Raw genomic sequence first — 26605 nt, 5'->3', positions numbered from 1 at the left:
AAGTACAATCATACCGACTACTCTAAGTTAAATGCCTTCATCAGACATCTCCCAACTGATCAAAGAGAACACTTTCCGGCACTCATTGCTGAGGGTCAGCTCCTCGTGAGGACATTGTTGCAGGCCTCTCTGGATGCTATTGATACAGCTGCTTGCTCCATCTCAGCAACAGTGGTTATGTGGAGAGCTCCATGGCTTCACCTTTCTCTCTTTCCAAAGGAGGTACAATCCATAGTGGAAGCCCTCCCATTCGAGGGATCCAAATTATTTGCAGAAAAAACAGGCGAATCCCTCCACACATTAAGACTCTAGAGCAACGTTGCATTCCCTGGTAATTTATACACCTTCACAAAAAAGGAGATACAGTAAGTCCCAGATGGCACAGAGATCCCGGCCAGCTCAATTTCCTCCTCCCCAGTGGCATTATGAACCCCAACGGAAATGACAAAGACTACAAAAACGGAAACTAGCTGCTCTACAATCATCAACATCACAGCCATCAACATCTAAACACCAATGTTGATCGGTTGGTCGAGGCCCCGAGTTACCACTGCCACTTTTATTTGCTGCAACAATCAACATCTGCATTCATTTGGTGACCACCTTATTCTTTCATCAAAACTGGGAGCACATAATCACAGACAAGTGGGTATTGGAGATCATCTCCCTGGGATATTCAGTCCACTTTTACCTCCCTCTCCCCTGCCCACCCCTGCCTGTTCCTCTTTGGGGACCCTGCCCATGAGCACCTTTTATGTCAGGAAACAAACTATCTTCTGGACCTAGGTGCTATAGAACCAGATATTAGACTTTAAGATTGTGACCTAGAGCCAGTTGAAAAAATTCCCTTTTTATTTCCATGAAGATTTTAAATAAAACATTTTTTGTTCATTTTTTTTCAAAAATATTTAGATTTTTTTCAATGATTCAATATAAAATGAATTTGAAATTTTTCATTTATCTTCCATTCTCCAAAAAACCCACCTTTCTCTTTCTCTCATTTACTTCCTCCCCCTGTTTTTCCTAGCTTGCTCCACTTGCTGCACTGTTCCCACATTGTGTGCTGGTGCATCAGGAGTGGGACTATAGCCCTGGCTTCCTCTCTTCCTCTTCCCTCTCTCCTTTAGGGCACTGTATACCCCAGAAGAAGTAGACACGCAGTGGGAGGGACTGTAGATTTTGCCTGGTTTGTGCAGGCTGCAAGAGGAGCAGGGGATTCTCTATTCACTTTCCCATTCACTGCTGCCTGGTGTAATGGCTAAGCAGAAAGTGTCTCTCAAATAACTCCTATAAATAGGCCTACCAAATTCACGGCCATGAAAAACGCATTATGGGCTGTGAAATCTGGTCTCCCCTAGTGAAATCTGGTCTTTTGTGTGCTTTTCCCCTATACTATACAGATTTCATGGGGGAGACCAGCGTTTCTCAAATTGGTGGTCCTGACCCAAAAGGGAGTTATGGGGGGGGTCACAAGGTTATTTTAGGGGGTCATGGTATTGCCACCCTTACTTCTGCGCTGCCTTCAGAGCTGGGCAGCCCGAGAGTGGCAGCGGCTGGCCAGGTGCCCAGTTCTGAAGGCAGCGCCCCGCCAGCAGCAGCACAGAAGTAAGTGACAATACTATACTATGTCACCCTTACTTCTGCGCTGCGGCCTTCAGAAGCTGGAGGGTGGCGACTGCTGACCGAGGGCCCAGCTTTGCAGGCAACACCACAGAAGTAAGGGTGGCAGTACCATACCATGTCATCCTTATTTCTGAACTGCTGCTGACGGCAGCTCTGCCTTCGGAGCTGGGCTCCCTGCCAGCAACCCCTGCTCTCCATCTGCCCAGCTCTGAGGGCAGTGCTGCCATGAGCAGCAGTGCAGAAGTAAGGGTAGCAGTACCGCAATCCCCTACAATAACCTTGGGACCCCGCATAACTCCTTTTTGGGTCAGGACCCTTACAATTACAACACTGTGAAATTTCAGATTTAAATAGCTGAAATCATTAAATTTACAATTTTTATTATCCTATGACTGTGAAATTGACCAAAATGGACAGTGAATTTGGTAGGGCCCTAACTATAAAGCAGTATATTTAGCAGAATCAGGTTTACTATAGTAACTTGCTTGTGTAAACTTTAATGATCTGCAATGTTTCATGATACTCTTGTGTGAAAGACACTACATAAAAGACACATTGTACAAGCCATTTACCTTACTATTTTGCCATTACATAGTTAATAAGCTACAATATCAGCCAAATAAGAGAGTCCAGTATGTCCTCTGCCATACACTGAATCTCTCTCCCTTAATCATTCTTATGAAGCCCCCTTCTCAAATCATCTATTCATAGCGGTTAATTTTGTATATTCAAATTTAACAGGGAGAATAGCAAGTAAAGACTACTGTATTCAATTGAAACTGCAGCGGAAGTATAGATAGTCAGTATGTAACTACCTGACTTGGCCAAGATAACTCAGCTCAACACCCCTTATCTTAGGAAAACTGTTGATTCTTAATATGGCCAGGATTTGTCATCTTAGAATCAGAGAATCATAGAACCGTAGATTTAGAAGGGACCATAAGGGTCATTTAGTCTACCCCACTGCCAAGATGCAGGATTTGTTGTGTCTAAACCATCCAAGGCCGATGGCTACCAAGCCTCCTTTTGAAAACCTCCAGTGAAGGAGCTTCCATGACCACCCAAGGCTGTCTGTTCCATTGTCCTACTTATTACAGTTAGGAAGGTTTTCCTGAGATTTAATCTAAATCTGCTGTGCTGTAGTTTGAACCCATTGCCTCTTGTCCTGCCCTCTGTGGCAAGAGAAAACAACTTTTCTCCATCCTTTTTATGGCAGCCTTTCAAGTATCTGAAGACTGCTATCATATCTCCCCCCACCCCCTTATTCTCCTCTTTTCCAAACTAAACATACCCAGTTCCTTCAGCCCTTGTTCGTATGGCTTGCATTCCATCACTTTGATCATCTTTGTCGCTCACTCCTTTCCAGTTTCTCTACATCCTTTCTATATGTTGGTGACCAAAACTGGACACAGTACTCCAGCTGAGGTGTAACCAGCGCAGAACAGAGTGGCACTATCACTTCTTCTTCGAGTGCTTGCTCATATCCATTCCAGTCAGGTGTGCGCGCGCCGCGTGCACGATCGTCGGAAAACTTTTACCCTAGCAACACCCGGTGGGTCGGCTGTGGAGCCCCCTGGAGTGGCGCCCTCATGGCGCCGGATATATACCGCAGCCGACCCAGCGCCCCCTCAGTTCCTTCTTACCGCCCCTGACGGTCGTTGGAACTACGGAGCACAGCTTAGCTGGTCTCCACACTCCCTAGCGTCTAGCTTATTTCTGTAGATAGTTTAGATAGTTGTATAGTAGTTAGAGTCTTTAGATAGTTGTTATTTAGCTGGTAGCTGTTATAAATTGTGAGCGGGGGTTAAGGGGGTTGTTCTCCCCCCTTTTTTTCCCCCCGGTGCATACCGGGCTCATGCCCAAGGCTCCTGGCTTTAAGCCGTGCGCGTCCTGCGCGAAGCCGATGCCAACAAGTGACCCGCACGCCTCCTGCTTGAAGTGCCTCGGGGAAGCCCATCACGCAGATAAGTGCCCAATCTGCAAGGCCTTCAAGCCTCGAACGAGGAAGGAGCGGGACTTTCGGCTTCGGCAGCTCCTCATGGAGGCGGCGCTCAGCCCGGATCCTCCCTCGGCGCGCCCGACCCCGGCACCGAGCGCGTCGGTGCGCAGCGCCCCAGCGGCTCCGACCGGCGCCGCGGACAAGTCCTCCCGGCACCGGCAGACTTCGGCACCGCGCCCACCTCAGGGGACTCGGCGCCGATCCCTCTCTCCAGGCCATAAGAAGGCCCGCAAGGCTCAGGACACTGCTGCCCTGAAGACGCCGGCTCCCCCTGTGCCGGGGGTAGAGCCGCGTCCGCCTTTGGACCGCCAAAAGCAGGCGGCCACACCGTCGACTCCGGCACCGAGGCCGTTGAGTCCGGTACGGACTGCTTCCCCACCTAGGCTGGTGGTGGAACCTTGTCTCCCCTCGACTCCGGAGACGTTTAATACCGCGAGGGACCTGATCGCACTCACGGAGCCGGCACCGTCGCAGCTCCCGGCACCGGTGGCTCCGCGCATTGTGCAGTCGAGAGGCAAGCCTGCACTGGTGCGCCCACCGTCTCCAACCGTGGACTCTCGGCACCGCTCCAGGTCTCGGAGCAGGTCCCGACGCCGCTCGGAGTCCCGGCGCCGACTATCACCTCGGCGCCGGTCGTACTCGCGGTCGAGATCCTCTTCGCGACGCCGCTCTACATCTCGGCACCGTCGCGACCGCCGGCGCCGATCGGACTCGAGGCGCACCTCCCGGTACCGGTATGAGCGCCGATCGAGGGACCGCTCCCGGCACCGGGTGTCGTCGCGATCGTCGTCCCGCTCCAGATCCGGATCGCGGCACCGGCGGGGCTACCGGCACCGATCCCGATCCAGGCACCATTCTCCGGCACGCTGGGACAGATCGTCCTACGACCGGCACCGACCGGCACCGCACCAGCCGGGGACGGATGCTTCGCGTTCGGCACCGCCATGGCCGTCAAGATCCGCGTCCCACTCCTCTGAAGGGGCCTCTAGATCGGCCTACCCTCCACAGGGACAGGCGGCTTCGGCGGACTTCGGGCACTCGCAGGACATGGCAGAGGACCCTACGCAGGGACCTGCTCACTGGTCCTTTTGGACCCCATGGGCCTATCACCAAGCCCAAGGGGCCCCACCGTCTGCCTCCCGCTCGGCACGCTCTGAGCCCAGAGCCCCGGAGGCCACCATCTCCCGCCCCCCGCCAGGGGGCATGGAGGCTCCAGTGCCCACGCCGGCGCAGGCCATAGACACTGGGACGAGCGAGGCCCAGCTCCAGGAGCACCTGGAGCAAGACTTGCCTTTGGACCCCTTGCCACCGGGCGTATCCTCCTCCTCCTCGCCTGATGAGGCGGTAGCGGGGACATCCGCCATGGGTCCGCCCCCCATAGACCTCCGGGCCCACCAGGACCTGTTGCGCCGGGTGGCGCGCAATATGGACCTTCAGATGGAGGAGATCGTGGAGGTTCACGACCCGATCGTGAACATCCTTTCAGCGGACACCCCATCCAGGGTCGCGTTACCGCTGATTCGCTCCATTCAGACCAATGCCACCTCCATCTGGCAAACCCCGGCCTCTATTCCCCCCACGGCCAAGGGCGTGGAGAGGAAGTACTTTGTACCCTCCAAGGACCATGAGTACTTGTACACTCACCCTCAACCGTGCTCGCTGGTGGTCTCATCAGTAAATGCACGGGAGCGCCATGGTCAGCAGGCGGCAGCGCCGAAATCGAAGGACGCTAAGCGCTTCGATTTGTTCGGGCGCAAGGTCTATTCCGCGGGGGGGCTTCAGCTTAGGGCGGCCAACCAGCAGGCGCTCCTAAGCCGATATAGTTTTAACACCTGGTCCTCCATGGAGAAGTTCAAGGAACTGGTTCCCCAGGAATCTAGGGAAGAGTTCGGAACTTTGGTAGAGGAGGGTAAGCGGGTGGCACGCACCTCCCTACAGACCTCACTGGATATAGCCGACTCGGCCGCTAGGACCCTAGCGTCGGGTATAGCTATGAGGCGAACCTCCTGGCTCCAGGTGTCGGGCCTGCCACCTGAACTGCAGCAGACCCTCCAGGACTTGCCCTTTGAGGGTCAGGGCCTGTTTTCGGAAAAGACAGACTCGAGGCTCCAAAACCTTAAGGACTCTCGAACAATGATGCGCTCTCTGGGGATGCACGTCCCGGGTCCACAACGCAGACCCTTCAGGCCCCAGCCTCAGAGGTTCTACCCTCCCCCGCCTCGCCCGAGACAGGACTTTGCCAGGAGGCGGGGTCGAGGCGGTAGGCGACGGTCGACCGGCCCTCAACCCGGTCAGAACCAGGGCCAGCCGAGACCACCTTCAGGGCCTAGACAAGCCTTTTGAAGGTGCGGTCGAGGACGGCACCAGAACCAGCACCCAGGATTCATCTCCCCCCTTCCGGGATCGCCTTTCCCGTTTCCACCGTGCTTGGTCCCTTATAACATCAGACCGTTGGGTCCTTCGCACGGTGGAGAAGGGATACGCCCTCCAATTTTCCTCGCCCCCCCCCTCCCACTCCCCCTCCCCGTCCCTCTTCAGGGACCCTTCTCACGAGCAACTCCTTTCACAGGAGGTTTTTGGGCTCCTCTCTATGGGAGCCATAGAGGAGGTTCCGCAGGAGTTAAGGGGCAGGGGGTTTTATTCCCGCTACTTCCTGATCCCCAAATCGAAAGGGGGTCTACGTCCCATCTTAGACCTGCGCGGACTCAACAAATTCATAGTAAAGTTGAAGTTCCGCATGGTATCATTGGGGACCATTATTCCCTCGCTGGATCCTGGAGACTGGTTCGCCGCCCTCGACATGAAGGACGCTTACTTCCATATAGCTATTTATCCGCCTCACAGGCGCTTCCTGCGATTTGTAGTGAACAAGGTGCACTACCAATTCGCAGTCCTTCCCTTCGGCTTGTCCTCGGCTCCCAGAGTGTTCACGAAATGTCTGGCAGTCGTCGCGGCATACCTTCGCCGACGAGGGGTACAGCTGTTCCCGTATTTGGACGACTGGCTGGTGCGCGGCCGCACCAGGGACCAAGTTCAAGCTCACGTCCACATGGTGACACAGACTTTCCACGAACTGGGCATTCTACTCAACAGGGAGAAGTCCACTCTGGTGCCAACACAGAGAATAGAGTTCATTGGAGCGATCCTGGACTCCAGAAGCGCACGAGCCATTCTGCCAGAAGGTCGCTTTCAGTCCATCGCACGCGTCATTCATGGACTGCGGGCATCTCCGTTCACCATCATAAGAACATGCCTTACCCTGTTGGGTCACATGGCCTCGTGCACCTACGTAACCAGCCACGCCAGACTGCGGCTTCGCCCACTGCAGGCTTGGGTGTCATCGGTGTACCGTCCTCACCGGGACGACCTGAACATGCTGGTCACGGTCCCGCCCTCGGTCTTGACCTCCCTCACCTGGTGGTTGGATCGCGCAGTGGTCTGTGCAGGAGTGCCTTTTCACGCCCCACAACCTTCCCTCCACCTAGTCACGGACGCTTCATCTCTAGGATGGGGCGCTCACCTCGGGGAGCGTCATACCCAGGGTCTGTGGTCCGCTTCCGAATTAGCCCTACACATCAACGTCCGGGAACTGATGGCGGTGCGCCTAGCCTGCCAGGCATTCCTCAACTTCCTACAGGGCCGTTGCGTGCTGGTCCTCACCGACAACACCACGGCCATGTTTTACATCAACAAGCAAGGCGGAGCCCACTCATCGCTCCTATGCCAAGAGGCCATTCGCTTGTGGGACTTCTGCATCGCCCACTCGATCTATCTCACCGCATCATTCCTGCCTGGAGTCCAGAATACGCTGGCGGACCGTCTCAGCAGGTCCTTCCAGACGCACGAGTGGTCGATTCGCCCGGATGTCATCTATTCCGTCTTCCGGAGGTGGGGATTTCCCCAGATCGACCTATTCGCATCCCGGGCCAACAGGAAGTGCCACGCATTCTGCTCCCTTTACGGACGAGCTCCAGGCTCTCTGTCGGACGCATTCCTTCTAACGTGGAAGGGTCACCTGTTCTACGCCTTTCCCCCATTTCCGCTTGTCCACAGGGTGCTGCTCAAGATCCGCACCGACCAGGCACGAGTAATTCTAGTGGCTCCCGCTTGGCCGAGGCAGCACTGGTACACCACACTGCTAGAGCTGTCGGTTCAAGCGCCGATCACGCTCCCCTTGAGTCCGGATCTCATCTCTCAGGACCACGGCCGTCTGTGTCACCCCGACCTACAATCGCTCCACCTCACAGCGTGGATGCTCCATGGCTGAGTCAGACGGAGCAACAATGTTCGCAGTCCGTCCAGCAGATCCTGCTGGGAAGTAGGAAGCCCTCTACACGGTCCACTTACTTAGCCAAGTGGAAGCGGTTCTCCTGTTGGTGTCAGCAACGGGCTACGTCCCCCTTGCAGGCACCTATCCCTCTCATACTGGACTATCTCCTGTCACTAAGACAGCAAGGCTTGGCGGTATCTTCAATCAGGGTTCACCTCGCCGCCATTTCGGCATTCCACCCAGGAGAACTCTCGTCATCGGTCTTCTCTAACCCGATGGTCGTTAGATTCCTCAAGGGCTTGGACCGGCTGTACCCACAAATACGCCAGCCGGTTCCAACGTGGGACCTCAACCTTGTTCTCTCCAGGCTCACAGGGCCCCCGTTTGAACCATTAGCGACCTGTTCGCTCCTGTACTTATCCTGGAAGACGGCCTTCCTCGTAGCCATTACCTCAGCACGGCGTGTTTCTGAACTCAGAGCGCTGACGTCCGAGCCCCCATACACGGTGTTCCACAAGGACAAGGTGCAGCTTCGCCCCCACCCTGCCTTTCTTCCGAAGGTGGTTTCACCTTTCCACGTAAACCAGGACATCTTTCTCCCGGTCTTCCATCCAAAGCCACACGCTACTCGTCAAGACCAGCGTCTGCATTCTTTGGACGTACGCAGGGCCCTGGCTTTCTACATTGACCGTACAAAGCCGTTTAGAAAGACGACGCAACTCTTCGTTGCGGTGGCCGACCGGATGAAGGGCTCACCGGTCTCCTCACAGTGCCTGTCCTCTTGGATCACGTCCTGCATTCGTGCTTGTTACGACCTGGCCGGTGTCCCGACGCCACGCCTCACCGCTCACTCCACGAGGGCCCAGGCCTCCTCGACTGCCTTCCTGGCTCAAGTCCCGATCCAGGACATTTGTAGAGCTGCAGTGTGGTCTTCGGTGCACACGTTCGCAGCGCACTATGCGCTGGTGCAACAATCCAGAGACGATGCTGCTTTCGGGTCAGCGGTTCTGCACACAGCAATGTCTCACTCCGACCCCGCCACCTAGGTGGGGCTTGGGAGTCACCTGACTGGAATGGATATGAGCAAGCACTCGAAGAAGAAAAGACGGTTACTCACCGTTGTAACTGTTGTTCTTCGAGATGTGTTGCTCATATCCATTCCAAACCCGCCCCCCTTCCCCACTGTCGGAGTAGCCGGCAAGAAGGAACTGAGGGGGCGCTGGGTCGGCTGCGGTATATATCCGGCGCCATGAGGGCGCCACTCCAGGGGGCTCCACAGCCGACCCACCGGGTGTTGCTAGGGTAAAAGTTTTCCGACGATCGTGCACGCGGCGCGCGCACACCTGACTGGAATGGATATGAGCAACACATCTCGAAGAACAACAGTTACAACGGTGAGTAACCGTCTTTTCCTGTGACTTGCATGCTATACTTCTGTTAATGCAACCAAACATTGCATTGGCTTTTTTTTTTTTTTTTTTTTTTTTTGGAACAGCGTCGGATTGGTGACTCATGTTGAGGTTGTGATCCACCACAGCTCCCAGATTATTCTCAGCTGTCCTGCTGCTAAGCCAGTTTCCCCCCACTCTGTATTTGTACATTTGGTTTTTCTTCCCTAAGTGTAGCACCTTACATTTGTCTTTGTTGAATTTCATTTTTTCTATAGCCCAGTTCTCCAATTTATCAAGATACCTTTGAATTTTAGCTCTATCCTCCAAAGTGTTTGCAAGCCCCGGGTTTGTGTCATCTGCAAATCAGATCAGTTTGCTCTCTATTCCTACATCCAGGTCATTAATAAAGATGTTAACACCAAACCCTGAACAGATCCCTGTAGAACCCCACTTGCGACCTCCCTCCAAGCTGACATCATTCCATTAATAGTTACTGTTTGTTCGTGGTTGTTTAATCAATTATGTATCTATTTAATGGTGGTACTGCTGAGCCTGCATTTCTCCAGCTGACTTATCAGAATGTCATGTGGGACTGTGTCAAAGCCTTGCTGAAGTCCAGGTATATTATGTCCACTGCATTTCCCCCTATCCACCAAAACAGTTACTGTATCAAAGAAGGAAATCGAGCTGGTTTGGTATGATTTGTTCTTAGTAAATCCATGGTGGCTGCTAGTGATTACCACTTCATCATCCAGGTATTTTCAAATTGAATGTTTTATACATTGGTCTAGTAGCTTCCCAGATATCGAAGTCAGGCTGACTGGTCTATAGTTTCCCAGCTCCTTTTCCCCCCTTTTTACGTTAGCCTTTCTCCAGTCTTCTGGGACGTCTCCTGAGATCTTGAAGGTTGCATTCAAGGTTGGATCCCATAAATGTCCTCTTTTTCTTTTTCTTTAAGGTGGTGGAGTAACAAGAGGCAGAGGGAGAGGAAAAAGCGATATGGAACCATCAAAGTCAAGAGCAAATGTGCAGGGGAGAAAACGGTTAGCTTCTGAAGAGCATTTAGGGGATTTCAAAGAGATGGAACAGGATCAGGGAAAAAAGAGCAAAACTACTGAAGAGGAAGCTACTGTCCCCCCATCATGGGTAATGTTTTTTGTATGTTGCTGAGCCCCATTATTTCAAGTATTATTGAAGTGCAGTTAGCAATGTTAGAGCTTTAAAATTGGTTCATCTCTTGCATTATAACTATCTTCAGCTTTTTATCTCATGATAAAATGTTTATTCCAGATAAAACAGGAATTACTATGTTTAACGTAAAACAAGGAACCTAGGATATAAAGTACTGTTAAGGTTCTTCTATCAATAAGCTGCCACCCCTAGTGCTAACTGTGCTACCCGTATCTGTGTTTTGGGGTTCAAAAACTGAAATATACCATAGGACAATCTGAAGGCTTTTAAAAATTAGTGGTGATAATTTTGTAGTATTTTATGTTTTAATCACATTTATTAATGGCTGTTTTCCAACATATGTTAGAAGTTAACAGATTTTGGCTTGATGGTGTAGTTTTAGAAAAGATGAAAAAACCTCCATGTCTTTATTTTCTGTAATTTTTCCTCTTATTGATAGTTACATTTTTTCTGATACTTTTACCTTCTGTGAATTTGCTCAGGTTTTTGTGGGTTTTTTGTTTGTTTGTTTTATTTTGTTTTTTGGTCGGTAGCACCATTTACAAGATTAGTTCAGGGAAGAGTGGAAGGGGATTTATTTTTAATAGCAGTGATTTATTGTAAGATACAGTTTTCTTGTCCTCATGTATGTTTTTGTGGGTTGTATGATCACCTGCTGAAATGTTATTTACCTCAGTCTGTAGTTCTAAGACTTCTTTATGGCTTCCGCTCCACTATCATAAAAATTCCATAAATTTTCTCTAGCTTATAGAGGAGGCAGGATGTGGTCTCCATTATCTAATTTCTCCATTGCTTCGCATGCTGAATCCATTGCTGTGCAATCTGAGTAACTTAATATATTAGTGAGCACAAGAAGATCTCTGTATTTTTTCCCTTCCTCTATATTGTGTAAAGTTTTTGTTGTAGGGTATCTTGGTTTTTAGATTTTAATAAGTGATTTTGGTGGAGGTTCCGGTAGTGTGGGAAAGTTAGGTCAGGAAACTGGGCTTTACATTTTCTTTGGAAGGCACACAGATTTGTAGTCATTCTGATCTCTTCCAGAAGTGAGTTCCACAGTTGTTGACTAGTTGCCAAGAAAGCTGTCTCCTGTCTACGGATCTCAGTCTTCGGGTTGCCAGTTCCATTGTTTCAATGGAATTCATCTGTTGTGGGATGTCATGATCAGTGACTGGCCCCTAAGGTAACTTGGGCAAATTTAATAGGAGTGCTTTAAAAATTAAGACAAAAATCTTGAATTTGACTTAGTGTTCAACAGGAAGCTAGTGAAGAAAACCGAGCATGGTGATCTGGGAGATGAGGGGAATGGACACCTCTGTTTTAGCCTCAGTGGCTATGTTTAATGAGTGGTCATAGTGTCATTTATTTCATGTCTTTTTTTGTGGGATGGAATTTCCTAAAAAGGTGTTCTGAGATTAGACTAAATCATGACCTTTTGTGAGTAGGCCATTTTAGTAGCTTCTTGTTGATGGGGCATGGGGAACTTTCTGATCTCAGTCCAAAGCAGGTGCCTGTTGGTCAATAAGCTTTTCCTACCTTATCTGTATCCATGTTCTAGGCAAAAACTAGCTCGTGTGTAAGCTGTTTTTTGTTTGTTTGTTTGTTTGTTTTTTTAATACTACTTGGATGACAAGCTGAGAAGTAAAATGATAATGAGTTAACAAACGCTGGTGAAAGAACTTTTGTTTTCTGGCAGCGGAAGTCATCATTTTATTGTCAAAATAGTGGCTGTTTGAGTTTTCATAAACACAGAGTGTGACATACAGTATGTGCATTAGTTTTGTTTTGCTACACAGAGGAAACAAGAATTCACATTGCAACTTCTGCAATATGTTGTCACCATTCTTCCTGCTAGTATTGTAAACATAATTACTGGCAACTAATTACGAAAAAGCCACATTTTGTGATAAGATAATGAGGCTTTCCCTGAAAAATGTTTGCCTTTGAAGTTCTATTTAAAAAAAAAATCTTAAAAAGAAAGTCTTCTACCAGTCACTTTATTTTATTTTAATGGTTTAAAGATCTTTCTAACATCAAAATTAACATGTGAATTTATCATCGTGGGCCTGTCAAAGATTTTTTTTTAATTATGCATTTTCAGCCATTAAACTAAACTGTGATCAGTTTACACTGCGAAGACTGCCCACGTTATTTTACCTTTAATGTGTTTACCTTGGAATGAGCTCATCATGAAGAGCTTAAACCTTATGGATTGTTTCTTGTCTCTTGATGTAAAAATATTCAGTTTGCCAGTCTTAGTATTTTAAATGTGGACTTAGAAGTGTTAACAACACCCTCTGGTGAGGAGAAAGATCGCATGGAGCATTCCTTATAAGGACCACCAGGCCTAGTGGAAAAGTTAGTTCCTAGTACTGTCGGAGAATTAGAACAGAAAGTCCCTTCTCTTTAAATAGAGAGTAAATGGTGGAGAATGTACTGTCAAAGTACAACCCCTGCATTAGGCAGAGAAGACATGGCTTATACCCTCCCAGGACTTGAAAAATTAACCATGCACCTACTAGTTGGAGAATGAAGCCTATTATCCAGACAGAACCAATCATAGGAAGTGAAATTTCACTCTGCTACAGTAAGTTTGGAAATTATGTGTACGTACCTTGAGCTCTGTATTTATGTAACAATTTGAAAAGGCCTTTCAATATTAATTTAAAATATTCATGTAACCCTATCAATATTAACTTAAAATATTACATTTTACAACACCTTAAAGCTAGGGCTGCCAGCTTTGGTTGGACGAATTCCGGGAGGTTTCATCACATGACATAATCTTCAATTAAAGATTAATCTTTAATTCCTGGAGACTCCCGGACAATCCTGGAGGGTTGACAACCCTACTTAAAGCATGCATGGGGCTTCACAGGCATGAGACAAAGACTCCAAGGAGCTTATAATGTAAGGGCCTGCTCCTATAAATGTTTACTGCAGAGCATAGTGCTTAACATGGTAAGCTTCCCTACTAAGTAGTGTACCCTAAAAAGTACACTTTCCTCATGACAAATTATATAGTGAGTGAGTTATAGGGTTGATAATGGAACTCTGGTTGCAGCTCTAAATATGAAGCTGTACTGAGTGGTTCCATATTCAAAGTATCTTTTAATTATCTTTAACTCAAACACAGCATGACCAGTTTTCTTCAGACTCTGCAGAAAAAAATTAGCTGGTTGAATGGCATTCTGCAATTAATTCATTGCTTCAAACAAGGAAACACTAATTACTAGATAAGCCATAAAACCCTGGTGCTTCAGTCTCAGAGCATTATTCCTCTATTACCATACTTAGCTAAGGGAAAAAATCTCGTATAGAGTTGAAATATAGATGTACTTCTGATTCACTCTAAGCTGCAGCCAGCCAACAGATAGCGCACATTTGACCCGATTGCCATGACCATTACAAGTAACAAAACTGTTGTCCATAACTTTACTTAATTGCTCTTTTCTTCGGTGAGAATACTGTGCTTGGAAGTAAGTGTTTGTAGCTTAATTAGACATAATATAGACAAAGGAATGGATGAAGGGTTGCTGTGGGGGAAGAAATCATACAAAATAGAGGGGGAAGTTAGTTGGGCCATTCAGTCAATCTCCCTGCAAATGCAGGATTATTACCTAGTGCACTTTTTGTGTTTTGTGCAGTCTAGTTTTAAGTCTCAGACAATGAGGGTGGTCAATAGGTGGACCGTGGGCCAAATCCAGACTGCCAGATGCTTTTGAACAGACAGCAAAATCTTTTTATTTACTTATTATTATCATTGTTAGTTTTGTATTTTCTCTGGAGTCTGGACCCTGACTATACCTTGACCAAGAAATTTGGACTTTGACAAAAAATAATTGATTACCCCTGTTTTAACTGCTCCTCTAGTGAGACTATACAGCAGGGGTGGGCAAAATACGGCCCGTCTAACATTTCTGTCCAGCCCGCCATGACTAACATTTTTGTCCTCGCAATCTCTGGGCTGCTAAAAGTCCCGCAGCGCAGCAGGGCACTCAGGCAGGCTGCCTCCTGCTGTGGCCCCATGCTGCTCCTGTAAGCAGCCGGCTGCTGCTGGCATGTCTCTGCGTGCCCCTGGTAGGGGAAGGGGAGGCAGATCCGCGCGCTGCCCCCTCCCCCAGCACCATCCTCACAGCTCCCATTGGCTGGAAACTGGCCAATGGGAGCTGTAGGGGCGGTGCTTGCGGGCCCGGGCAGCACATAGAGACCCGCTGCTCCCCTCCCCCTCCAAGGGGCGCACAGAGACGTGCCAGCAGCCAGCTGCTTCCGGGAGCGGTATGGGGCCACGGCATGCAGGCAACCTGTTGAGCCCTGCTGCGCCGCCGGCTGGGAGCTGCCTGTGGTACACGCCTCCTAGCCAGAGCCTGCACCTCGCACCCACTCCCGCACCCTAACCCCCTGCTCCAGGTCAGAACCCTCCTGCACCCAAACTCCTTCCCAGAACCCGCACCCTCTCCTGCACCCTCAATTTTTGCGCGAATTATTTTATTAGGTGGCACTGCAGTGGAGGGGTAGAATTAAAATATGTCATTAATATAGTAGAAATGTGTGGCCCGTGACGACTTACCAAAATTTGTGGGGTGGTCTCCCTGCAAAAACTACTGCACACCCCTACTATATAGTATATCTAATTGTCAGGAAGGCTTACTTGATATTGAATACATTTTATCCCACTACTCATATCATTGTTTATTTTTGACATTCATTTGGTTAGTTCCAGAATTTTAAAAGAACGTGCACGCACACACAAAAAGAGGCCAAGCCACTAAATCAGAGAAATACCACAAACTTCTCAAAATTCATATTAATATGAACTGAAATAAATGTATTGGAGGGGAGCCTTTCTACAGTTAACACTGGAAAGTGTAGATCTCATAACAGTTTTGTAGTATATTAAAGCATTATAATCTGTATATACAGTCTGTAGCATTTGTGTTTCTAGATTAGAGCTGCATGAATAACTGATTTTTCGTTCACTGGCAGTTCCAAAAAATTGTGGAAAACTTCATATTGGGTGAACCCAAAACTGAAATTTTCTTGAATTTTTCTTAAATCGAAAAATCTGAAAAAAATAGTTTTGTGTTGAGTGAAACCTTTTATTTGAAACGTTTTGTTTGCTTCAGGCATTTTTAACCGTTTCTAATTAATGCAAAGGAAATTTTGGAAATGAGCTAGAATGACAAGGGGATTTAGGTGTCGTTCACAAAACTGAGGAAGTGCCTGTGTCCCCCATTTATACTTAACAGTCAAATTGCTAGAGCACTCACCTGGGATGTGGGAGCCCCAGATTTGAATCCACACTCTAAAGCAGGGACTGAATGCAGGTGTCCCCCTTTTAGGTTAGTGCCCTGACTACCAGGCTTTAGTGTCTATCTCTCTCTGTGTTTGTGTCTCTCTCATCCAGTGAACATGGGAGGGGGGCGATTTGGGTTAAAGTCCCTTCCCCAGAGCAGGGATTCAGACCTGGGTTTTCTGCATCCTATGTGAGGGCTCTAATCACAGGGCTATTGGTTTTGTGACTGGTGCCTAAATCCCCTTCTGAATCTAGCCCAAGAAATACAAAAGTTTAATTTTGGAAATGTTGAAAAATATAGTTTCAGCATTTCTAATTTTTTCCCACCTGAAACAAATTGCCAAAATCTACATGAATTTGCAGATTGTTTTGATTTGACCTGAATCTGAATTTTGGACTGAAGGAAGTTTCAGCCCAAAAATTTTGCCCAGCTCTGGTCTCAGATAGTAAATAAGGGAGCACATGCCTTATAGAAAGCATCTTACACAAGTTATTGAGATAGAGGCTATACTATGTGTATACGTATGTGTGTATTTATATCTGAGAGAGACCTCACAAAATTAAAAGGAAGAATTTGTTAGCCAAAGATTCTAGCTCTGACCACAATACCTTTTGACAAACTCTAATCTGTTTCTTGATAAAAGTAGAGTCCTGAACTCAAGCTTCTGATTTAAATTTTATTATAAACACAGAAAAGATTTTTTTTTAAATCGTATTTGATTGTATCATCTCCTCTGTAGGAACATATGTCCTGAATGCTTATGATGACAGAAACTGAAACCTGCTTACATTCAGAAGTGCATTACTCCATGAGTGATCCATAGAACTATTTGCACAGTAAGGCACTCTAAAGATTGTTGTGATCTTTTATTTTCTATTTCACAGGATGCATCGGGAATACCTCTTGCCAGGGCTATGAGGAAAGTGGAAGAGAATGATAACAAGACTGTGTCACAAAAGATTGAAAGTTCTGTGGCGAAAAGTGATTGTCAGCTCCACAGCAAGAGGTCTGAACACAGGCTAGATGCAAAAAGCCAGCTCTCCACTGACACAAATAAAATGAATAAAAGGGAAAACAACGATGAGGTTATCCATTCTGCAAGCCAACAGATTCACCAGGACAAGCCATCCCACTCTCATGTTCCCCTAGCTGAGACTCAAGAGCTTGATTTAAATCAGGATCCTGAAGCTGAAGAATTTAACTCAGCCAGAAGCACAGATGCTCTAAAGAGTTCTAAACAAACCAAGCAGAACAGGGCACCCTGCATGTATGGGTCAGGTTGCTACAGGTAAAGTGGAATTGTAAATAAGCTAGCTTCAAATTACTGCTAGCAAGTCACTACTTACCCCAAATGGGAGATAATGGTAGAATCATTAGTCTCCTTTTTCAAAATATTGTAAGCAAAGGATTAGAAAAGATCAGATAGAGTAGCAATCTTCTTAGAAACATAAAAAGGGATATTCTGGAAATGTTACTGACCAATCAATATAACCTCAGCAGGGGGTGAAATAGTTCAGCAAATTAGAAACCACAGTTCAATAAGCAATAGAACAGCTTGCACCAGGCAGTTACAAGTACAGTAGAGAAAAGAAATTGAATTGGAGAGAATGGCCAGCGTGTGTGTATTTTATTAACAGACAAAGATTTTATTAGAAAATGTGATTTTATGTATGTGCATTTATTGAAGCAATTGCATGTTCTATCTTCTCCCAACAGTTAATTCTTCTTCAAGTAATGTCCCTCTGGGTACTCCACTCTAGGCGCGCTTATGCACCCTGCCAGAGATTTCTCATAGCCCTGTCTGTTCGGCCTGTGCATGCATGGTAGTCAGCTTAGTGCGCGCGCCATTGTTATATAGCCCTGCGCAGGTGAACTGCCCTCACTTGCTTTCCAACTGCCTCAGCCCGAGATGGATCTCTGGCAGTTGTTCCCATTGAGGTTATCTCAACTGTGTCCCAGTTTTTGTTCCAGTTCGTAGTATCAGTGTAATTGGTTAGTAAGTAGTAGTAGCTTTAGCTTCCTAGTTTAAAAAAAAATTATTTACAGTAACTCCTCCCTTAACGTTGTAGTTATGTTCCTGAAAAATACGACTTTAAGCAAGATGATGTTAAGCGAATCCAGTTTCCCCTTAAGAATTAATGTAAATGGGGGGTGTTAGGTTCCAGGGAAAATTTTTTCACCAGGCAAAAGTCTATATTATATATATATACACACACCGTATAAGTTTTAAATAAACAATTTAATACTGGTACCCAGCAATGATGATTGTGAAGCTTGGTTGAGGTGGTGGAGTCAGAGGGTGGGATATTTCCCAGGGTATGCCTTACTGCTAAATGATGAACTAGCAATTGTCTGAGCCCTCCATGGTTAACTCGTTGTTAATGTAGCCTCACACTCTACAAGGCAGCACGAATGGAGGGAGTGGAGACAGCATGGCAGACAGAGACACAACGTGTGTGTGTGAGAGAGATGCTCATTGCCCCTTTAAGTACACTGACCCCATTCTGAGTACACTGCCTTGTTAAGTAGATCAGCAAGCTGAGACGGCAGCTGCTGCCAGGAAGCTCCCTCTGTCCTGTGCCCTGTCGTGTGTCCCCCCTGCTCTTTGGAAGATGGGGGTAAGCGGGGTGCAGTGGCAGGGGGGAGGGGGCCACGTGGACATTAGCTCCTCTCTTCCCTCCCCTGCACAGCACAAGCAGGAAGCTCCGGAGAGCAGTTCCAAGGCAGAGGGCAAGAGCAGCACATGGCAGTGGGGGAGGGACAGCTGAACTGCTGGCAATTGATAGCCTAGGGTTACCATAAGTCCGGTTTTTCCCGGACATGTCCGGCTTTTTGGTAATCAAACCCCCGTCCGGGGGGAATTGCCAAAAAGCCGAACATGTCCGGGAAAAATACCGCCGGCCGGGCACTTCCCCTCCCCGGCTCCGGCTGCTGTGCTCCCTACCTTGACTCTTCGGCTCTGTTTAAGAGCCGAGCTGCCCGAGCGCTACCGGCTTCGGGCAGCCCCCATGGTTCCGGACCCTGAGCCGCCGGCTGGGCACTTCCCCTCCCGGGCTCCGGGGGCGCAGGGTCCAGAGGCATGGGGGCTGCCCGAAGCCGGTAGCGCTCGGGCAGCTCGGCTCTTAAACAGAGCCGAAGAGTCAGGGGAAGAGCACAGCAGCCGGAGCCCGGGAGGGGAAGTGCCCGGACGGGGGCGCAGGGTCCGGAGGCATGGGGGCTGCCCGAAGCCCGAGCGCTACCGGCTTCACGGTTTGCTGGGCAGCCTCCAGACCCTGCGACCCCAGCTGGGCGCTTCCTCTCCCGGGCTCCAGCTGCGCTGGGGAAGCGCCGGCCGGGGGCGCAGGGTCTGGAGGCTGACCGGCAAACTGTGAAGCCGGTAGCGCTAGGGCAGCCCTTTTCGCGTGGCTGGGAGGGAGGAGGGGGAGTTAGGGCGGGGACTTTGGGGAATGGGTGGAGTTGGGGCGGGGCCGGGGTGGGAAAGGGGCGGGGCGAGGGCCCCGTGGAGTGTCCTCTTTTTTTATTTTTTAAATATGGTAACCCTAGATAGCCTGCTGGGCGGCTGCCGCACAGGGAACTTAGGGGAATGGGGAGCTGATGGGGGGCTGCCGGTCCACCCTGGTTCCAAGCCCCCACCAGCTAGCTGCAATGGGCTGCTCTTCCTGCAAGCAGTGGACAAAGCAGGCGGCTGCCAAACAACGTTATAAGGAAGCATTGCGCAACTTTAAATGAGCATGTTCTCTGATCAGCAACGTAACAACGAAACAACATTAACTGAGATGACTTTAAGTGAGGAGTTACTGTATTTATTTTCATATATATTATATAGATATTACTTAGTAGATAGTTCTTGTTCACTGGGAGGTTATCATATGCCCAGTACTCCCAGTTTCAAACGTTGATCTGTCATGCCAAGAAGCAGTTCTGGTAACCAACAGGCACTCCTGGTGCATCTGTTGTCTTGGGGAATTGCACGTGGTTCTGCCTGGCATTAAAATCTAGAGCCAGAAATAACAGGGAGATCAAACTTCCTCTCCACATGATGGAGAGCTCTCTGTGCCCGGCTTTTGACCCAGGCCAAGGGTCCTCTCTCCCCATCCCTCCGGGTACATTGGTCTCCGAGCAAGTCTGCTGCCTCCACTATCTCTGAGCCACACTCCTCGAGGGCATCTAAGAGGAAGACCCAAGGCTCCTCTCATAAATCTTCCAAAGAACATGCTCAGAGTTCTCCAGGTCAGGAATCTACCTCAAAAAACCCATTGTCATCCGTACTGAAGTAGCTGAAGACACCATCTGCTCTCCAGTCCAGTACCCATGAGGCTGCTGGTTCCTCAGGTATCGAGGGCACTGCTAGACCAAAAACCAGCAAAACCTCAGGCTTGGAAAGATCATCAGTACTGTCAGCAGACTGGGAAAGATCATCAGTACTGTCAGCAGATCGAGGTGGCAAGAAGAGCTCTTCCTCTGCTGCCTCGGTACTGAAGAAGCCTGCTCGGGCTCTTACTGCACTTCCCTTGGAGCGACCGAGACTCACTGTACTTTCAGCTCCCTTGGCCACTATTACCTCAGTGCAGACCACAGACTCGGTACAGCAGGAGTTTTTGTTTTCCCCGGGACCTGGCTGTATCTGAGATGCTCGAATCTCTGCTTTTCGGCTCCAGCATATTTTCAGTACCAAGATCACCGGAAATTCACCTAATACCGATAGTTCTTCTTCGAGTGCTTGCTCATATCCATTCCAGTCAGGTGTGCGCGCGCCGCGTGCACGATCGTCGGAAAACTTTTACCCTAGCAACACCCGGTGGGTCGGCTGTGGAGCCCCCTGGAGTGGCGCCCTCATGGCGCCGGATATATACCGCAGCCGACCCAGCGCCCCCTCAGTTCCTTCTTACCGCCCCTGACGGTCGTTGGAACTACGGAGCACAGCTTAGCTGGTCTCCACACTCCCTAGCGTCTAGCTTATTTCTGTAGATAGTTTAGATAGTTGTATAGTAGTTAGAGTCTTTAGATAGTTGTTATTTAGCTGGTAGCTGTTATAAATTGTGAGCGGGGGTTAAGGGGGTTGTTCTCCCCCCTTTTTTTCCCCCCGGTGCATACCGGGCTCATGCCCAAGGCTCCTGGCTTTAAGCCGTGCGCGTCCTGCGCGAAGCCGATGCCAACAAGTGACCCGCACGCCTCCTGCTTGAAGTGCCTCGGGGAAGCCCATCACGCAGATAAGTGCCCAATCTGCAAGGCCTTCAAGCCTCGAACGAGGAAGGAGCGGGACTTTCGGCTTCGGCAGCTCCTCATGGAGGCGGCGCTCAGCCCGGATCCTCCCTCGGCGCGCCCGACCCCGGCACCGAGCGCGTCGGTGCGCAGCGCCCCAGCGGCTCCGACCGGCGCCGCGGACAAGTCCTCCCGGCACCGGCAGACTTCGGCACCGCGCCCACCTCAGGGGACTCGGCGCCGATCCCTCTCTCCAGGCCATAAGAAGGCCCGCAAGGCTCAGGACACTGCTGCCCTGAAGACGCCGGCTCCCCCTGTGCCGGGGGTAGAGCCGCGTCCGCCTTTGGACCGCCAAAAGCAGGCGGCCACACCGTCGACTCCGGCACCGAGGCCGTTGAGTCCGGTACGGACTGCTTCCCCACCTAGGCTGGTGGTGGAACCTTGTCTCCCCTCGACTCCGGAGACGTTTAATACCGCGAGGGACCTGATCGCACTCACGGAGCCGGCACCGTCGCAGCTCCCGGCACCGGTGGCTCCGCGCATTGTGCAGTCGAGAGGCAAGCCTGCACTGGTGCGCCCACCGTCTCCAACCGTGGACTCTCGGCACCGCTCCAGGTCTCGGAGCAGGTCCCGACGCCGCTCGGAGTCCCGGCGCCGACTATCACCTCGGCGCCGGTCGTACTCGCGGTCGAGATCCTCTTCGCGACGCCGCTCTACATCTCGGCACCGTCGCGACCGCCGGCGCCGATCGGACTCGAGGCGCACCTCCCGGTACCGGTATGAGCGCCGATCGAGGGACCGCTCCCGGCACCGGGTGTCGTCGCGATCGTCGTCCCGCTCCAGATCCGGATCGCGGCACCGGCGGGGCTACCGGCACCGATCCCGATCCAGGCACCATTCTCCGGCACGCTGGGACAGATCGTCCTACGACCGGCACCGACCGGCACCGCACCAGCCGGGGACGGATGCTTCGCGTTCGGCACCGCCATGGCCGTCAAGATCCGCGTCCCACTCCTCTGAAGGGGCCTCTAGATCGGCCTACCCTCCACAGGGACAGGCGGCTTCGGCGGACTTCGGGCACTCGCAGGACATGGCAGAGGACCCTACGCAGGGACCTGCTCACTGGTCCTTTTGGACCCCATGGGCCTATCACCAAGCCCAAGGGGCCCCACCGTCTGCCTCCCGCTCGGCACGCTCTGAGCCCAGAGCCCCGGAGGCCACCATCTCCCGCCCCCCGCCAGGGGGCATGGAGGCTCCAGTGCCCACGCCGGCGCAGGCCATAGACACTGGGACGAGCGAGGCCCAGCTCCAGGAGCACCTGGAGCAAGACTTGCCTTTGGACCCCTTGCCACCGGGCGTATCCTCCTCCTCCTCGCCTGATGAGGCGGTAGCGGGGACATCCGCCATGGGTCCGCCCCCCATAGACCTCCGGGCCCACCAGGACCTGTTGCGCCGGGTGGCGCGCAATATGGACCTTCAGATGGAGGAGATCGTGGAGGTTCACGACCCGATCGTGAACATCCTTTCAGCGGACACCCCATCCAGGGTCGCGTTACCGCTGATTCGCTCCATTCAGACCAATGCCACCTCCATCTGGCAAACCCCGGCCTCTATTCCCCCCACGGCCAAGGGCGTGGAGAGGAAGTACTTTGTACCCTCCAAGGACCATGAGTACTTGTACACTCACCCTCAACCGTGCTCGCTGGTGGTCTCATCAGTAAATGCACGGGAGCGCCATGGTCAGCAGGCGGCAGCGCCGAAATCGAAGGACGCTAAGCGCTTCGATTTGTTCGGGCGCAAGGTCTATTCCGCGGGGGGGCTTCAGCTTAGGGCGGCCAACCAGCAGGCGCTCCTAAGCCGATATAGTTTTAACACCTGGTCCTCCATGGAGAAGTTCAAGGAACTGGTTCCCCAGGAATCTAGGGAAGAGTTCGGAACTTTGGTAGAGGAGGGTAAGCGGGTGGCACGCACCTCCCTACAGACCTCACTGGATATAGCCGACTCGGCCGCTAGGACCCTAGCGTCGGGTATAGCTATGAGGCGAACCTCCTGGCTCCAGGTGTCGGGCCTGCCACCTGAACTGCAGCAGACCCTCCAGGACTTGCCCTTTGAGGGTCAGGGCCTGTTTTCGGAAAAGACAGACTCGAGGCTCCAAAACCTTAAGGACTCTCGAACAATGATGCGCTCTCTGGGGATGCACGTCCCGGGTCCACAACGCAGACCCTTCAGGCCCCAGCCTCAGAGGTTCTACCCTCCCCCGCCTCGCCCGAGACAGGACTTTGCCAGGAGGCGGGGTCGAGGCGGTAGGCGACGGTCGACCGGCCCTCAACCCGGTCAGAACCAGGGCCAGCCGAGACCACCTTCAGGGCCTAGACAAGCCTTTTGAAGGTGCGGTCGAGGACGGCACCAGAACCAGCACCCAGGATTCATCTCCCCCCTTCCGGGATCGCCTTTCCCGTTTCCACCGTGCTTGGTCCCTTATAACATCAGACCGTTGGGTCCTTCGCACGGTGGAGAAGGGATACGCCCTCCAATTTTCCTCGCCCCCCCCCTCCCACTCCCCCTCCCCGTCCCTCTTCAGGGACCCTTCTCACGAGCAACTCCTTTCACAGGAGGTTTTTGGGCTCCTCTCTATGGGAGCCATAGAGGAGGTTCCGCAGGAGTTAAGGGGCAGGGGGTTTTATTCCCGCTACTTCCTGATCCCCAAATCGAAAGGGGGTCTACGTCCCATCTTAGACCTGCGCGGACTCAACAAATTCATAGTAAAGTTGAAGTTCCGCATGGTATCATTGGGGACCATTATTCCCTCGCTGGATCCTGGAGACTGGTTCGCCGCCCTCGACATGAAGGACGCTTACTTCCATATAGCTATTTATCCGCCTCACAGGCGCTTCCTGCGATTTGTAGTGAACAAGGTGCACTACCAATTCGCAGTCCTTCCCTTCGGCTTGTCCTCGGCTCCCAGAGTGTTCACGAAATGTCTGGCAGTCGTCGCGGCATACCTTCGCCGACGAGGGGTACAGCTGTTCCCGTATTTGGACGACTGGCTGGTGCGCGGCCGCACCAGGGACCAAGTTCAAGCTCACGTCCACATGGTGACACAGACTTTCCACGAACTGGGCATTCTACTCAACAGGGAGAAGTCCACTCTGGTGCCAACACAGAGAATAGAGTTCATTGGAGCGATCCTGGACTCCAGAAGCGCACGAGCCATTCTGCCAGAAGGTCGCTTTCAGTCCATCGCACGCGTCATTCATGGACTGCGGGCATCTCCGTTCACCATCATAAGAACATGCCTTACCCTGTTGGGTCACATGGCCTCGTGCACCTACGTAACCAGCCACGCCAGACTGCGGCTTCGCCCACTGCAGGCTTGGGTGTCATCGGTGTACCGTCCTCACCGGGACGACCTGAACATGCTGGTCACGGTCCCGCCCTCGGTCTTGACCTCCCTCACCTGGTGGTTGGATCGCGCAGTGGTCTGTGCAGGAGTGCCTTTTCACGCCCCACAACCTTCCCTCCACCTAGTCACGGACGCTTCATCTCTAGGATGGGGCGCTCACCTCGGGGAGCGTCATACCCAGGGTCTGTGGTCCGCTTCCGAATTAGCCCTACACATCAACGTCCGGGAACTGATGGCGGTGCGCCTAGCCTGCCAGGCATTCCTCAACTTCCTACAGGGCCGTTGCGTGCTGGTCCTCACCGACAACACCACGGCCATGTTTTACATCAACAAGCAAGGCGGAGCCCACTCATCGCTCCTATGCCAAGAGGCCATTCGCTTGTGGGACTTCTGCATCGCCCACTCGATCTATCTCACCGCATCATTCCTGCCTGGAGTCCAGAATACGCTGGCGGACCGTCTCAGCAGGTCCTTCCAGACGCACGAGTGGTCGATTCGCCCGGATGTCATCTATTCCGTCTTCCGGAGGTGGGGATTTCCCCAGATCGACCTATTCGCATCCCGGGCCAACAGGAAGTGCCACGCATTCTGCTCCCTTTACGGACGAGCTCCAGGCTCTCTGTCGGACGCATTCCTTCTAACGTGGAAGGGTCACCTGTTCTACGCCTTTCCCCCATTTCCGCTTGTCCACAGGGTGCTGCTCAAGATCCGCACCGACCAGGCACGAGTAATTCTAGTGGCTCCCGCTTGGCCGAGGCAGCACTGGTACACCACACTGCTAGAGCTGTCGGTTCAAGCGCCGATCACGCTCCCCTTGAGTCCGGATCTCATCTCTCAGGACCACGGCCGTCTGTGTCACCCCGACCTACAATCGCTCCACCTCACAGCGTGGATGCTCCATGGCTGAGTCAGACGGAGCAACAATGTTCGCAGTCCGTCCAGCAGATCCTGCTGGGAAGTAGGAAGCCCTCTACACGGTCCACTTACTTAGCCAAGTGGAAGCGGTTCTCCTGTTGGTGTCAGCAACGGGCTACGTCCCCCTTGCAGGCACCTATCCCTCTCATACTGGACTATCTCCTGTCACTAAGACAGCAAGGCTTGGCGGTATCTTCAATCAGGGTTCACCTCGCCGCCATTTCGGCATTCCACCCAGGAGAACTCTCGTCATCGGTCTTCTCTAACCCGATGGTCGTTAGATTCCTCAAGGGCTTGGACCGGCTGTACCCACAAATACGCCAGCCGGTTCCAACGTGGGACCTCAACCTTGTTCTCTCCAGGCTCACAGGGCCCCCGTTTGAACCATTAGCGACCTGTTCGCTCCTGTACTTATCCTGGAAGACGGCCTTCCTCGTAGCCATTACCTCAGCACGGCGTGTTTCTGAACTCAGAGCGCTGACGTCCGAGCCCCCATACACGGTGTTCCACAAGGACAAGGTGCAGCTTCGCCCCCACCCTGCCTTTCTTCCGAAGGTGGTTTCACCTTTCCACGTAAACCAGGACATCTTTCTCCCGGTCTTCCATCCAAAGCCACACGCTACTCGTCAAGACCAGCGTCTGCATTCTTTGGACGTACGCAGGGCCCTGGCTTTCTACATTGACCGTACAAAGCCGTTTAGAAAGACGACGCAACTCTTCGTTGCGGTGGCCGACCGGATGAAGGGCTCACCGGTCTCCTCACAGTGCCTGTCCTCTTGGATCACGTCCTGCATTCGTGCTTGTTACGACCTGGCCGGTGTCCCGACGCCACGCCTCACCGCTCACTCCACGAGGGCCCAGGCCTCCTCGACTGCCTTCCTGGCTCAAGTCCCGATCCAGGACATTTGTAGAGCTGCAGTGTGGTCTTCGGTGCACACGTTCGCAGCGCACTATGCGCTGGTGCAACAATCCAGAGACGATGCTGCTTTCGGGTCAGCGGTTCTGCACACAGCAATGTCTCACTCCGACCCCGCCACCTAGGTGGGGCTTGGGAGTCACCTGACTGGAATGGATATGAGCAAGCACTCGAAGAAGAAAAGACGGTTACTCACCGTTGTAACTGTTGTTCTTCGAGATGTGTTGCTCATATCCATTCCAAACCCGCCCCCCTTCCCCACTGTCGGAGTAGCCGGCAAGAAGGAACTGAGGGGGCGCTGGGTCGGCTGCGGTATATATCCGGCGCCATGAGGGCGCCACTCCAGGGGGCTCCACAGCCGACCCACCGGGTGTTGCTAGGGTAAAAGTTTTCCGACGATC

At 51.5% G+C, this 26605-nt stretch overlaps 1 protein-coding gene across 1 annotated transcript in view; it reads left to right on the top strand.

Moving 5' to 3' along the window:
- APLF (aprataxin and PNKP like factor) overlaps positions 1–26605 on the top strand; it is a 107729-nt gene that overhangs the window by 40821 nt on the left and 40303 nt on the right. The window contains exons 6-7 of the mRNA XM_065401553.1: positions 10242–10429; positions 16653–17056. Of these exons, the coding sequence (XP_065257625.1) occupies positions 10242–10429; positions 16653–17056 (592 nt within the window). The remainder of the gene's footprint in view (positions 1–10241; positions 10430–16652; positions 17057–26605) is intronic.

Source organism: Emys orbicularis, chromosome 3 (genome assembly GCF_028017835.1).
Source record: "Emys orbicularis isolate rEmyOrb1 chromosome 3, rEmyOrb1.hap1, whole genome shotgun sequence".
Classification (NCBI taxonomy): Eukaryota; Metazoa; Chordata; order Testudines; family Emydidae; genus Emys; species Emys orbicularis.
Note: the sequence above shows the minus strand (reverse complement) of the source record. Positions and strands in the feature narration are given on the sequence as shown.